Source organism: Lytechinus variegatus, chromosome 13 (genome assembly GCF_018143015.1).
Source record: "Lytechinus variegatus isolate NC3 chromosome 13, Lvar_3.0, whole genome shotgun sequence".
Lineage (NCBI taxonomy): Eukaryota > Metazoa > Echinodermata > Echinoidea > Temnopleuroida > Toxopneustidae > Lytechinus > Lytechinus variegatus.
The window spans coordinates 2,880,351-2,896,146 of record NC_054752.1 but is presented as its reverse complement, the minus strand read 5'-3'; the positions used below and the strand labels follow the sequence as shown (position 1 = coordinate 2,896,146).

The window sequence follows — 15,796 nt, the reverse complement described above, 5'->3', positions numbered from 1 at the left end:
TTCTACGTAATAATAATTTACACATTTCACGCCAAAATCGCCAACCTGCTGCGTCGATACCTTTATACAGTATATAAGAATGTAAATTACTTTTGACCTTGAATTTTGTAAGTGACTGTGCGTTTGGTTCGAGGTGCTTTATTTCATTCTATTTTATTTTCCTGTAAGAATCTTTGCATTTTGACACCAAGATCACAAACCTGCGATAGTTAGTCTCGAAGATTACCTAATATAGTATACAAAAGGGTCATTTACTTTTGACCTTGAATGGGTGACTGTGCATTTTAAGTGCTTAATCTTATCTTTTTAGAAGAATCGGTGCATTTTGGCACCAAGATCAACAACCTGCAATATATTTCTTTCTCGGAACTACCATTATACATTATTTAAAAAGGTCATTGACCTCTGACCTTGAAAAAAATCATGTTCCCAGCCTATATTCCTCCCGGTTACACTTCGTAATTCCGAAGATTCGTTATACACATACCCATTTATATGTATTCAAGGAAAGAAGAAACGTTGTAATCTGGTAATTTGTCGGTGTCGGAGTATATGTGAAATCATTTGAATTTATGTAATGCCCTGGAAGTCACATGTCTCTTTCTCTCTCACACCCCCTCTCTTTCTCTGCCACCAGCCCCCACCCTCCATCTCTCTCTCCTCTCTCTTTTACTCTCCTCCTTTCTCATTCCTTCTCTCACTTCTATTTTTTATTCACCTTTGTATTTACTATCTCTCCCTTCTTTTATTTCCACCTCTCTTTTCTTAACTGCTTTAGTTCTCGTTTTTCTTCTGCATACTGTGATTCTTTATAATAATTTCACGCGTGTTTTAATATTTTGATTCGGGGTAATTATAGTAATGTATTGTATATGTTATTGTGTTAATATAATCTATGTTATTTATGTATGCCCTGCTTGTTCTGTTACTCAGATATGTCCTGGGCGTTCGTTTCTTCTATGTTTGTATATATTTTATTCCTTTTTTAGAACGATTTGAATGTTAATAAAGTGATGAATTACTACTCCGAAGGCTGGTAAATCCGAAACACGTAAATTGCCTATACCTTGATGTTCGTTAATCCGAAAACGAAAAAGGGTTCGTTAATCCCAACATTTGCGGCGTTTTTCCGAAGGTTTGTTAGTCCGAAAACAAAATAAGGTTCTTTGTTCCGAAGGTTCAGTAATGCGGAAAATGAAATAATCGGTGGCGAAGCCGGGAAAACCGGAAGGGTGAGCGTGGTGGAGGCCGGGGGGGGGGGCACTGTTGCTATTAATTTTTTATGAAGATGGGGATGCAAAAAGAAGGACGGCGGAGCAAAGCCTTTCTTTTTGAAGTGATTTCTGATTATGGTAAGATATATATCTAGGCTTTATTTTTCGCGAGAGAGTAGCTGATGTTGTAAAACTCGTTTTCGGGGGTTAATTAGTGTTATGAGGGCATCCTTGGGCGGTGTTGCGAGCGTGAATCGGAAGCTCAAACCTTTAAACATTTGAATAAGAAATGAAAATAAAACATTCTGAGCAATATTTTTTTTAATCATTAAAAAGAAGTGCATCTAACTGAAGAATTATCACGAGCGCAAAGTGCGAGCTGAAATAAATTGACCAGAAAAGGAATATGATAAGGACTGCGTTTAGTGACTCATGAATAGGATACATCGAATAATGCGAGTGCGAAGCGCGAGCTAAAAAGATATTCCAGCCTGAAAAAATGGACATTCTAAGCATATTTATAACCACAAACGGTGAGTACCTTATTAAACAATAACTGATAACAATAACCCCCCAAATGGTATATTCCCATCTAAAATGTATACTTTGCAAAGGATACTTCATTTCGAAAACGGCACATTTCATTTTGAAAAAAATACAAGGGAATTAGCTATTTTGGAAAAATAGTATTTCGTTCCTACGAGGATTTTTTATTTATTTTCCCCACCCCTGTAGGAAGGAGCTGATGTATCGTTACCAGGGGCGATTACGTAAGCAGAATTCTCTCAAAGGGATGATCATATAGGCTTATGAGGCTAGTTCATGTTTTTTTCTCTCATTGCTAGACCTGCAAATAATGAATATTTATTTCATTATTCATTTTATTTATCCGGTTCAAACTGAAACAAATGTACATGATACAAAGGTACAAGGACCAAACTGAACATGTTCACAATAAGCACCACAGCTTAAAAATAAAATACTGAACATCAAACAAATAAAATATAAATGCATTCGACGAGAAACTGTTGGTCCGGGCTTAAAGCATGTATAGCTAAATAAATAGAGTAGAATTCACTGAGCAAAATGCCGAAAATTTCATCAAAATCGGATAACAAATAACAAAGTTATTGAATTTTTTAAAGTTTAGCAATATTTTGTGCAAACAGCCGTCATGAATATTTATTAGGTGAGCTGATGATGTCACATCTCCTCTTGTTCTTTTGTATTTTATCATATGAAATTAGGTTTATTCATTTTTTTTCCTCCAAGAACTAGAAATATTGGATTGGCAACTAATTTAGTGCATTAGATATTGGATGCTGCAACTTATTTCATTACAAGGGAGACATATTATTCACACAAGTATGAAATAATGTAAAAATTATGATTTTATGTAATAACATAAGAAAACGGAAAGTGGAGATGTGACATCATCAGCGTAAGAAAGGTTCATCAGTCGTTTTTAAAGTCGCTCTTAACTTATGAACATCTTTATGAAACGGCGCCCTGTTCTGTAAAATTGTAGAAAAATTGTAAAAAAAATATTTCCTGTTATAACAATTTGGTTATTTCTTCTGTAAAATCTTCTGGGTTTTTTCTAACAGTGCACCTCCTATGACCTGGCGCGCCATAGCGGTACCCCAGCCTGTTTGGTGTGCGGTATCATACGGAAAATTTTGAAAAACACCTTGCATGTTTTTGACATGAAAAATATAATCATGCTCCCATGATTGATGGTCGGAGCCTCAAGTTGCACCACAGTGGGTACAAGAACCAAGACCTAACTTGACTGGATAACATTTCCATTTTCAATTGTTTATATAAAATGACATACTGATAATCCATTATAAAAATAGAATTGGGATGTCAAATCAGAAATTGAAATGCCTTAAAATTCATTTTACCAAATCGATCGTGGATCCGCACTGTTAGAAAATTTATCCTTAAAACAAAAGAAGTTCCTGCAGCAGAGTCTCGAGAACACCTGTAATCTAACCAGATTGTGTGATCTTACAGGAAAAGGGTATTTTGGTGTATGGAACCTTACAAATTTCCTTTAATGTAACACCCTTTTCCCCTTTTTAAACAGACCTGTTCTGTTAAATTGTAGAAAAATTCCTGTTTTATGAATTTACAGAATGATTCTGTTATTGCTTTCTGCAAAATCTTATTCATTTCAGGGTTTTTTTAACAATGTGGCAGCCAATGAGCAGGGCCAGATCGACGTTACTTCTTTCCTTAAAACAGGTAGGCAGCAAAATAGTGCCGTGCTGTATGCGCCGGGACACAATAATAGAATAATAGAACACAAACAAATAGAGAAAAACTACAAAAGTAGTTGGAATAGACCAACTGTAATAGCATCATTACGCCTTCGATATTTCCTATATCAGGAATATGTTATTCTTTCAATCATTTCACCATTTCTAGTATTGACAAAGCTTCCATGGCATTCACTTATTTGCTTTCTAACCGCTGAACAAGGACGCCATAATAATTGTTTGACCATTTGAAAGCCCACTCTCTAACAATAAATGTGAAGATAATGCAAACAAAAATCTAAAATTCTTTAATAAGCTAGTTCTGTTCGCATACGGTTGGGAATCCCCTTTTTCCTGAATTGTGTTGCAAAGTTCATGGTGAAAGGTAATTTCTCTTTGAAACAGCTCAACCGTGTGAGTCCTCTTGCTGCATGTGCATGGAATTTCCGATTTAGAAAAGGTGAATTTATGTTTGTTTTACTTGTTTTTGGTTTTTATTATTTTGTTTAACCCCTTCCCCATGGTTCTTTATTTAAATGAATCCCAAGATAATCATACAAAATTAATTATATTCCTTTGGATAGCCATAGATACTAAACAATGACACATAGAAAAAATCTCCGTATACCACAATATGAACAACAAAATGAAAATATAGAGAGTAAAATACGTTCAAATGTCTTCAGTTCTTTATTAAATCAAATTTGGTTGAAATCTTGAAATCGCCGAGTTGTGACATCACAGAGTAAATGTCACACTTGACTCGACATACTTGTACTGAAGGTCGGGCGAGAGCATACGGTAAGTAGCCTACATGTCCACCAAAATAAAATCAGAACTAAAGGACCCCCCCCCAAAAAAAATGAATAAATAAATAAATGAAATAAAATAAAATGATAAATGAATGAATAAAATAAAGAAATAAAAATAAATAAAATCAAATACGTTAATTTGAATAAACAGAGCGAAATCAAAAAAGCATAACCAAAAAAAATCATCAAAATCCGATCTAAAACAATAAAGTTATGACATTTCAAAGTTTCGCTTAATTTCACAAAACAATTATATTCGCATCCTGGTCGAAATGCAAATGAGGAGACTAATAAGGCCATCTCGCTGTTTCTTTTATATTTTATTATATGAATTATTCTAATTTTCTCCTCATTGTCAAGTGAAACAACGATTTATTCATCCCTGAACATGTGGAATAGGCATTGTTTGATACTGAATAGTTCAGTCAAGTTGGTCCTGATTGTCAAATCTGTAAAAAAAAAAAAAAAAAATATTGTATACAAACAATAAACAAATAAAAAAGTGAGTGAGTGTCATCGTCGCGACTGTCTTATTTGTGTTTCACTGAGTTGTGCATATAGGTGAAAAATAAGCGAAACTTTAAAATGTCATAACTTTCTTATTTTATATCCGATTTTGATGAAAAGTTCAGCATTATGCTAATTTGATTTTTCTCTATTTATTCAACATTTTTCTGGGGGTGGACTTGGCCTATAAACTGAACTGATTTTTCACCCCGTTCATGCCCAACCAATAATATCATAGTACCATTCCCAAACCACGCCCGATGCGTGACTTTTCGGGCTCAAAATGGGCGGAGCTTGAGACCCTACAAAAAATGTGAGTTTAATTAGAACGCACACTTCCACATGTTAAGATCATGAATTCTTGCATTACCAAATTTCGTATACGTCCAATTGTATTGCAAATTACTTTGCCCAAACAATAGAGCCCTTCACTAATCAGAACATTTCGAGTTTCCGAGATTGACCTCTCCCATTCATTCATAACACATGACCAAGCAATCACAAACTAAAACATCCCATGGGCTTAATTGTAATAGCGCCCGCTTGATATTATTTTAATCCTTTCCATATTTTCTCCCATTTAAATATTAAAAAAATGCGATCTGCTATACATGAATAAGACACAAGCATTCCTAAAATCATTATTCATGACAAACTCTTTAAATATTAAGATACATTCATAGGCTTGTGGAAACAGATTGAGCAATAAATAAAGAAGTAAAAGCATAAAAATTCAAATCATTACAGTTGTAGTTTATGATATTTAATGAGCACACGTACGTACAAATTTGAAGGGACACCAGTGGCGTACCCAGGATTTTGCGGGGGGGGGGGGCAAAGTCGCCCGCCAAAAAAATTGACAAGCAAAAAAAAAGGTCTTCAACCACAAATAAAGGATTTCGTGTCAGAAAAAAAAATTAACAAGCAACAAAAAATGGTCTTCAACCACCAATAAAGGATTTCGTACCTAAAAAAAGAATTGACAAGCAAAAATAAAATAAAAGGTTTTCAATCAGTTGTGACTCGTCAGGGGGGCAGGGGTACGTCTCTTGCATGAGTTGTGACTCGTCAAGGTGGGCAGTCTGCCCCCCCCCCATTTACACTAGTGAGAGACGCTCTTCTGAATCTGTTCGTGCTGCATTTGCATATGCATTTTAACTTAAACATTGCCAACATCATTGACACTTTCAAGGCATGATTAAAACTAGATTTGTTGGAGGGAAATCTGACCAAATTGAGAGATTATTTTCACAGCTAACATAAAACAAATAATGTAAGCCAATGTTTATAAAAACAGTAGCGGAAGGCAGGATAAGTTGAGCCACCACCCCATGCCAATTATGAATGAGTCAGACATTGTGGAGGTGTATATTGATGGCCCACTGCATAACCCCTATCCCCACCACATTGTTTTCAACATTGACACATAATGTATTTTTCAGAGAAAATTAAAAATTTCAGCCAAAACACTAAGAAAGTTATAAATAGGTAAGCGCATTTAACCCACATCCATCTTTGAATAAAACAAGTATATAAAATGACAATATTGTTAGTCCAGGTATGGATCCTCTTTCTTGTCATGGTCTTTTACATGATGGGTGCATAAAAAGAATGTGTGGATGTGAAATTATCCCATAAAGTTCGGACTGAGGTACATGTAGGTTGGGCCAGCCAATATGGGGCAAGTTGAGCCTTGGTAATTCATTTGGTAATGTTTATACAAAACAAAACAGAAGGGGTCAAATTAACAAGACAGTTGTTTTACTTTTAGAGGACGTTAGCATCTATCTATAGAGAATTCAACAAGTGAAAAGACTATTAAATAAAACATTGTCACGCTGGTTCTTGCCACACAGATTTTGTTCATAGTTTTTGTGGCTCTAATTAACCCTAGAAAGTGGCTCAACTTACCCCATTGGTGGGGTAAGTTGAGCCATTTGACATCTTCTGTTTTAAAAGGTAGCAGAATCTTTCAGTGTGGGGATAAAAAGTTTCATGTAGGTAAAACATGCTTCCCAAGAATCAAATTTTAAGCAAGGTAGTTTAAAAAAAAAATATGAGTCATATCAGTCCTAACATGCAAAAAGCAACAGAAAACCCTTCTAAGCATTAAAATGTATAGCCTGGATATAATTAAAAAAATCCATACATATAACATTTAAAATTATGTTTTTTTATGTTATCAAAATGTTTCATGTTTAACATGAAACATTTTGATAACATAAAACATTTAATAACTTATTAAATGTTTTAATTCCCATCTTGAAAATGTTATCATATATTTATGAAAAGCATAAAGTTCAGATTTTACAAAAATATGTGAACATGTTAGACATAACATTATGAAAATGTTGCATTGGAAATATCCTCATACCCAAAACAGAATATTCTTGTCGCGCTATCAAATTCAGAGGTACATCTCATTATATTATACTTTCACATAACATTAGATCATTTGAAAATATCGATGCATTAAAAAAAGCCTTAATTTTTTTCCACACTTTATGTAATTACAGACTTTATGTAACGTTTAGTTCAGATCCCCAGTTCTTACGATTTATTCTGTGAATATATTATAAATATGTTCCTTCTTTTTTTTTTACATTTCTTTAATTTTGTCATCGTAAGTCAACTAAGCTTTTCCTTTCCTGCTTTATATGTTTCATATATATCTATGTATGTGTCACGTCTGTAAAACACCATTGATATGTTATCAACGCTGAGTAAGGCGATCCCAACGTCTTTTTACTGATAATTTATTTGTTATTGTAAATAAATATATATCATTGTTATTATTTTTGATTGACGGAAAATGAATACAATACAGTACAACACAATCATGTTATATTAATTCATGTTATAAAAGCGTACAAAACGGGATGTGAAAAAAAACACATTTTGGAGACGTTTGAAAACGATAGAACAACACTTAGTTCTTGATGGAGTTACAGGGGAAGATAACAGAAACAGATTCTAATAAAATCTGACAATGTAGAATTTATCAATTATAATCTGATGTGCCCCAAATTGTAATCACTTAAGGAATTCAAATTGCCCACGTACCTGATGCCATTGATGTAGGGCAAAGTCGTCTCTTCCATCACAATGATTCCTCTAATACCAGAATACACACGGCAATAAAGTTCTCTTCACCTATGTTTTACCTGTATTTATGGACTCTTTCGGACAAAGTCTTATTCTGTATTTGGAAAACGTATTTGTATTTTAAAGATAAATTTAGCATTTGACCGGGGTATCTTTGAGCCATGTTTTTTCCATGACGAACTGAAAAAACCCCAGAATATTGAACAAGAAACGACCTGTCGTGAACTGACTTTCAGAATAACCTACTCTTTAGACAACCATGGACGGATTTAGATAACAGTCTTATACAGCACGAATGCATTGAGATACAAAGTAAAAATTTAATTCTTACATACCAACACCTCTTAAACGCTGCAATAAGTATATCACCAATGTTGTTTATGATATTGTTTAAGCGATGAGATCCATGAAAGAGACGAAGTCACTCAGCATGTAGATCTGCTAGTTTCATGTCATTTGATGTTCTTCGTCTTAAACGTCCTCGTTTAAGAGCTAAATAGAGTTTGTATTTGAATTTTGAATCAGATGACTCGAGATAGGTTGTAGTTCTTAAGTGTGCCTTCAGGTCCGGATCGAGGCTGTCTTCGCAGATATCTCCCAGAGTGATGATGAGCAACGCGTTACGACGATCCTGCAACGCTTGAAGATGAGCCATGCGGAACTCGTACATGCACCAATCACTCTCAAGGAAGTTTTTGGACAGTACCAAGATGACACGACGACTTTGTGCCACGGCGCTGACAATATTGTTTGCGATTGTGTCTCCTGGGATAAAATGACGATGGTGGAGGCAGATCGAATATGAAGCCTCTTCTTCGTTCTCCAATAGAGGCACCAGGTAACGAAGCACAAATTCATCGTCAAGTTGGCTGTAAGATATAAATACATCGAAGGGTTTATTTGCATCCTCCTCCGACATGTCTTCGGGAAAGTATTCTAGTAACATGAGCTTGATCAGTGTTTCGTTCTTTTTGTAGATTACAAAACACATGAACACCACTGCGATCACGCCGGTTATTGCTCCAAGTGATATGAGAACGTTGTGGATTGGATTTATTCCGCCTTTCCTGCAGTAAGATGAGTTGACCTGTCCTAATGTCACGAATGCGTTACCCTTCTGCTTACATGTAGCGTTACCAACAACTCCCGGAGTGTACCTGGTCAACCCCTGATATGCAATCAAGTTACAGCTACAAACAAGAGGGTTATGCTGGAGGCTCATTATTTCGAGGCTTTTGGGGAGAGAATGGAAGGCAGGAAGAACGGTTAAAAGATTCCCGTGAAGGTAAACCTGGGTTAAACTTGGCGTATCCAGAAAGACTCCTTCAGCGATTGTTCTGATGGAACTATGATTTAAATATAATGTATTAAGCTGTGTCAATCCTTGGAATATCCCTTTTGTGACATTGAAATTATTTCCATCAAGTTTTAATGACAAGACTGAATCCATGGACCTAAATGATCCACCTTCTATTTTCTCAATGTTACACATTGAAAACGTCAAGTTTTTTAACATTGACAAACGAGTATTCAGCATTGTTTCACGAAGAGTTTTCAAGGTATTTCCAGTGAACTCTAATGATGTGGTATTCATTGGTACACCAAGGGGGATATGAGATAAATTTGCATATTTGCAGTCGACAAAAATCATCTTGTGTGGTGTACGATCGATTCCTTTAATACTCACAGTTTCGTAACATTTACATGGTTTTGGACACACCGAATCCGCCAAAGGGCACTCGAACTGATTTGGGTTTACTGAAAATAAAGATAATCCTTGCAGGTTTGGTGGAGAAAAGCATTCGATGTCATCACGATCACTTATCCACACATCCTGACCGTCGTATAGACGAAACCAAGATAGACGACAGTCGCAGGTGAAAGGGTTACCACTTAGCTTAATCACCAACTGATTTCCAGCCAGCCTCTGCTCGCCAAGAGGGTTCGACCGAATATCAAATAATCCGTTGGGGAGAGTTTCCAAAGAGTTGTTACTTAAGTCGATTACTGTTAACCTCCTTCCCCATCGTAGGATATTCTTTGGCAATGACTCGAGACGGTTGTTATTAAGGTGCACTGACAAAAGCGGTGAAAGCAAATAATTCGTATGAAACACTTTTTCGGTAATGGACGTTATCAAGTTATATGACAAGTCTAATGAGGCAGTGTGTCCCCGGCCACCTACAATAGTATCCTCTGTAAATGAAGTCAGTGAATTGTGTGAAAGGGAAAGCTTCCTAGTCGAAAGGAAGCTTAGTCGCAACTTTCCATCCAGATTGTTAAACGACAGATCAACTTCTTCAAGAGACCTTAAAGGCCTAAACGCATCGGGATGTATGGAGGAAATGTTGTTGTTATTCAGAAACAAATTGTTTAAGAATTCAAGGGGTCTTAGCAGGTTACGAGAAATGTGCACAATGTTATTGCTCGTGAGGGACAGATCCTGCAAGTCCTGAAGGTCGTTAAAGATCCCATCAGGGAGTTCTCTAAGGTCATTGTCCCAGAGACTTAGTTGCCGAAGATGTGTCAAACCTCTGAACACTTCCGGGTGCAGTGACTTCAAATCAAGATGAATCAGTGAAAGTACCTCAAGGTTCGAGATGGGATAAAAGGCATTAGGCCCGATCGTCACATCCTCGAAAAAGAAGTTTAATTTCTGAAGACCCGGTAAATGTTCATATGTGTCTGCAGTCAGGGCAAATGGCGTAAAGCAATCGATATCGCCAACGGCTTGAACTTCCTCCGCAATGTCGCCACTTTCTTTTTCCACACTCTTTAAGAGGTCGTGATAGCTGAGAGAGTTGTTCCAGGAGCAGTCAACGTATACCTTCCTGGATCGTGGAAAATAGAATGGGTTTGGATTTGTTTCGCTGATCAAATCCTGTGTCAGTTTGCAAGTGACGTAATCGAATTTGGGAAGCAAGTCGACAGATGTAACTGTGATGTTTGGAGGGTCACACTGGCAAAATGAATTTCCTTCCGGTAGAGGTACAATTGGACAGTCGACAACGTATGGGGTGAATACCGATGAGTTTACGAGTGCTTCGCAGAAGCATAGTAACATACTGAACATCATCGAAGAGAACTTAATTTCCACGTAGACTCCCATAATGACAAATTTCTTCGACAGCAAGATGGAATTCAAGAAAATAATATTCACCTTAATTGAAACATAATCAAATATAAATCCAAATCAAAAGAGGCTGACATATATAAGAATGAGTCTGCAAAGTTATTGCTCAAGAACCTCCGGCCATTTTCTACAATAATCCGATAAAATGTGTTTTCGTAAAATGCAGCTTTGCCCCAGTCCGTGTTGATCACATGTATTTCGTCTGACAAATTGAAATAGAAGTCCGAAGTTTATTGAACTGGTTGACAAAATGAATGCCGTCACGATATGCCAGCTGGAAGTTTCGCTTAACCTCTTCCTTTCTTGTTAAACCAATGGTGACTCATTCTCTTCAAATGTTGTAATACAATCCGCGATTAAAAAAAAATAATGCCTGTGAAATATGATACCATTCCTTCATAAGCTGATAAGTCCAAATGTCTGCACTTCCTTGGTAACAGGCCAACCATTTCCACAATTTCAGGAGGGTCAACGAGAAGCTCGTTTCATCAGGGTTTGCAGCTATCATAACTTCGCAATTCTGGCCAATACCATGTAAACCTTGATTTTTATTGGCTGCTGAGCCCTGTTACCGTGGTAGATGTTATCATGGCAAAGTCACCAAAGCTTCCAATGTTTTTATGAAACGGATACCAGGACGTCATCATCTCCGTCAAACAGAGAGAGTTGTGAAGATCACTTCCCGATATTGGTGACACGTAAGGTGAAGGTCATAAGCAGAAGGTGTGTTCACACTGGTCGATGAAAAAATAATCTGAAATGTATAAATTCCATAATGTATTCTTGTTTAAACAGTGTAACAAAAGTTATGCCTGGCTTGCTTTTTGTGGAGGGCCGTCAATGCTTTGACAAATAACGTTCTGTTTACAATATATTTCTTTACCTGCATCAGCTGTTAAATTAAAAGAAAAAATGCGACGTGATTATTTTTTTAATGTTAATATGATTATGAACGCTTTATTTCGAGCCATGTTTTACTTCAACGAACGACTTTCATTCGATGTTATTGAAGGGACTTTGCCCTTCCAAAAACGTTTTGTTTCTGGTAATAAGTGCCTATCATTATTTGCAAATGTAACACTATTTCTTGTCAATGTGAATATTGTTTTGAAATACAAAGCAAACAACAAATGTTGGCAATAGTGAACGATAAAGTCGAATCTTGCCCTTGACCATGTAATGTATGATGATACAGTCATAAACATTTACGCAAAGAAAGATACTGGTACACTCCAGGGTCTCCAAACTTATCGGATTCAATTTCCTTCATCAAAACATGAATTTGCCCCCACTTGGCATGCTCATGCGTGGGCTGTTTGATATAAAGATAGTTTAGACACTGGGAAACTATTTTTTTTTTCCATGAAGACCTCTTGCGGTCTGATTTAAAGGAAATTGAGTGATCTCTGATCTCCTCTGCATCGTTGTACTTCCTCTCCAAATGCTATACATGTTAGCGTTGTTGTTGTTGGTGGTGGTGGTGGTTATATATTAAAGAGTTTTGTAAATCCGACACGGATCCAGATTTGAACTTGAAAAGTCAAGTCCACCCCAGAAAACTGTTGATTTGAATCGATAAATAAAAATCAAACAATCATAACGCTGCAAATTTCATCGAAATCGGATGTAAAATAAGAAAGTTATGACATTTTTAAGTTTTGCTTATTTTTCACAGAACAGTTAAATGCACAATTCGGTGACATGCAAATGAGAGAGTCGATTATGTCCATCACTTACTACTTCTTCTTTTTTATTGTTTGAATAATACAATATTTCAAATTTTACAGATTTGACAAGAAGGACCAACTTAACTTAACTATAAACTGTTAAAACAATGGTAATTCCACATATTCAGGGAGAAATGGAACTTTGTTGCACTTGACAAGGAGTAAAACAATTAGAATATTTCGTATTTCATATAATAAAATACAAAAGAAATAGTTTTGTGAAATTAAGCGAAACTTTAAAATGTCTTAACTTTCTTATTTTACATCCGATTTTGATGAAATTTTCAGTGTTTTGCTTGTTGATCTTTTTTCCTTTTATTCAAATAAACTTTTTGTTGGGGTGGGCTTGTCCTTTAATTCGGTGCGAATTTGTCAGACAAAAATCCCAAGCAAAAAGAGGGACATCGGTCCGAAATGAAGGTCATTTCGTCTCCCTTGACAAGTGAAACAAAAATATATGAAAATTAATATTTAAAAAAAATGTGCGCACTGAAGACATCGTGGGATGCGCCCGCACCGGCTTCTGCAACCCCCTCTATCCGCGCTTGGTAAAGTTCCAAAACGCTATTAACCCTCAGATCCAATCATGTTTATTGGAAAGGTCACACTGAATTAACCTCGAAGAAATGTATAGACTGCCAGGCATAAGTTAACACTCTTATGCTCGTGTCCCACCGAAAGGACTCACCGAGGACCCATCAACGTAAGCCCCTCATAAAAAGTTTGGAAATCTGAGTTTGGCAATTAATTTCTCCCAATTTTACACTATGCATATTTAATATCATTCAAAAGTTCATTACGGAAAAACTTTTTGAATTTTGACCTTGCCCCACATTTCAAGGCACTGCACCTCCATGTGAAACATAATCATATCATGTATAGTGTATCATTTTAAAGAGAAATAAATGATCTATTCATTGATGTCAATTACTTATTGATATTCACTAAAACCAAAGAGGGATTGTCAATCAAAGTCAGATTTCCAAACTTTTTTAGGAGTTTATTTGTGTTATGTTGAATATGTAGCATATGTCAAAGGAACTCAGCCCCCCCCCCTCCCCTGTGATTGTAGAATAATGTCGAGGGTGGTTGGGACGGGGTGTCCCGCATTTTTCCAGCAAAATCATATAGTCATTTTCGATAACCATGGCCTTTTTTTCTGAATCAAGATGCATGTTTGTTGGTATATGTGTATCATTCCCAAGCTGGTCTCACATCGTGATATTCAAATAGCAATGATCTTTCATAATTGTCATCATTAGCAATTTTCATTATTTTAAGATTTCTAAAAAAGCTTCTTTTGTGTATGTGAGAGAGGGTGGCGATGGTGAGTGGGTGTGTTTGTGTAAATGTGCATGAGTGCGTGTTTATATTTATTTCCTCTTATTCTGGTCACTAGCTGTACACATGATCGACCCGATCATCCTTTTGAAATTAATGTAACTACTCTTCAGGAACACCCACATGACGGCATTTCAACCTCAACACACACAATCCCACAAGAATGATTCACTTCCTTTTCCTCTAAACCTATTTTTTTTCTAATCCAAACGCCAAATTCCGCTTCAACCACAAGTTTATTTGAATAAAAAGCGAAAACCCAACGAACAAATACAGAATTTCTACCACGTCATCATCTTCATCATTATCATGGTCATTATCATCATCGTCGTCATCATCATCATATCGCCATCATCATTATCGTCATCAGCAATAGCAGCACCATCGATCAGCTTCATAATCATCGTCGTCTTTGTATCACCATCATCATCGTCATCATCATCATCGTCACCATCATCCATGGTTTGTTCTATGTACCGCTTTTCAAATTAAGTAAGACGTATAATTCAAGAGATTATAGTAAACACATATATTTCAAAAAGAGAAACACTCACTCATTGACAATAATCATATCAATCTTACATTTCAGTAAATTGTTGTGTATAAAACAGGACGTCATAGCACATTCTGCTAGCATATCACTTCTATTATAAAAGCTTATTACTGAAAGCAATTTTCTTGACTGCATTGCCCGATTGCACAAATTTTTATACAAGTATGTAAACGAGAATATTAAAGGTAGAGATACACAAATACTATAGCAGCCATATTTTCCAGCTAATACAGCAGGGGTCGCGGAACGAGGGGGGGGGGCAAGCAGTTTATCATTGAACGTATACAAAAACATAACTGGAAAAACATAACCTTCTGTTTGTGATTTTCTCTATGGTCAGACCCCCCCAAAAAAAAAAAAATTATATATTTCTGCAGCCCTTGTTTAGAAGCAATGAAGTTACATTATTATATTATTATATAGAAAAAATGATTATGAGACGGTTATTGGTGACTCATTCTATTCTCATTTGACAGTGGATATTATTCAGCAAATACATATATATGTGTGTGTGTGAGGGTGCGTATGTGTGTGTGCATGACGAGACGTGTCAGTTGCACCCAAATGACCAGTTTTCTGTAGTCGTTAGTTTTTCTTTGTTTATAGTGAGTGACCAAGTATATCAAACTGAAAATTATCATTTGTATTGCAAATGTAACAATTATATCAATGATAATCATAATAATATAATAACAATGAAAATGATACTACTAGTACTACTACTACTACTACTACTACTACTACTCCTACTACTACTAACAACAACAATAATGATAATAGTAATAATAATAGCAGTGGCCACATAACACACAGGTTCATCTTCCGGCGTTAATAGCGCTTCAAGAAAATAAAATTTTACACATACATGTACATAATGATTAAAATACAAAACGGATAGAAAATAAACTAGTAACAAAAACAAAACAAAATTAGACATGAATATACTCTAACATAAGTATGTTGATTTGAAGTGTATTCAGAAGTCATGGCTAGTTTGATAAGTATACTACAGCTTTTAAAGAATACATTACAAAGTGGGGTTTGCAAAATTTGTAGGCATTGTATATTTGACAAACTCTTTAGGCTTACAAATTTTCTCCAGCAAACACAGCAAAATCAAACATGTATAATAATCTAACG

General features: G+C 35.8%; 1 protein-coding gene across 1 annotated transcript; it reads right to left on the bottom strand.

The window, feature by feature from the left end:
* Positions 1–7,042: 7,042 nt before the first annotated feature.
* On the bottom strand, positions 7,043–11,888 carry LOC121425855 (toll-like receptor 6). The gene has a single exon (XM_041621935.1). It carries the CDS (start codon positions 11,009–11,011, stop codon positions 8,324–8,326), a length of 2,688 nt encoding a protein of 895 aa, XP_041477869.1. The 5' UTR covers positions 11,012–11,888; the 3' UTR covers positions 7,043–8,323.
* Positions 11,889–15,796: the final 3,908 nt, after the last annotated feature.

Excerpts from the sequence above, each read along its gene's own strand:
- LOC121425855 (XM_041621935.1), bottom strand. The coding sequence starts at position 11,011 with ATGGGAGTCTACGTGGAAATTAAGTTCTCTTCGATGATGTTCAGTATG.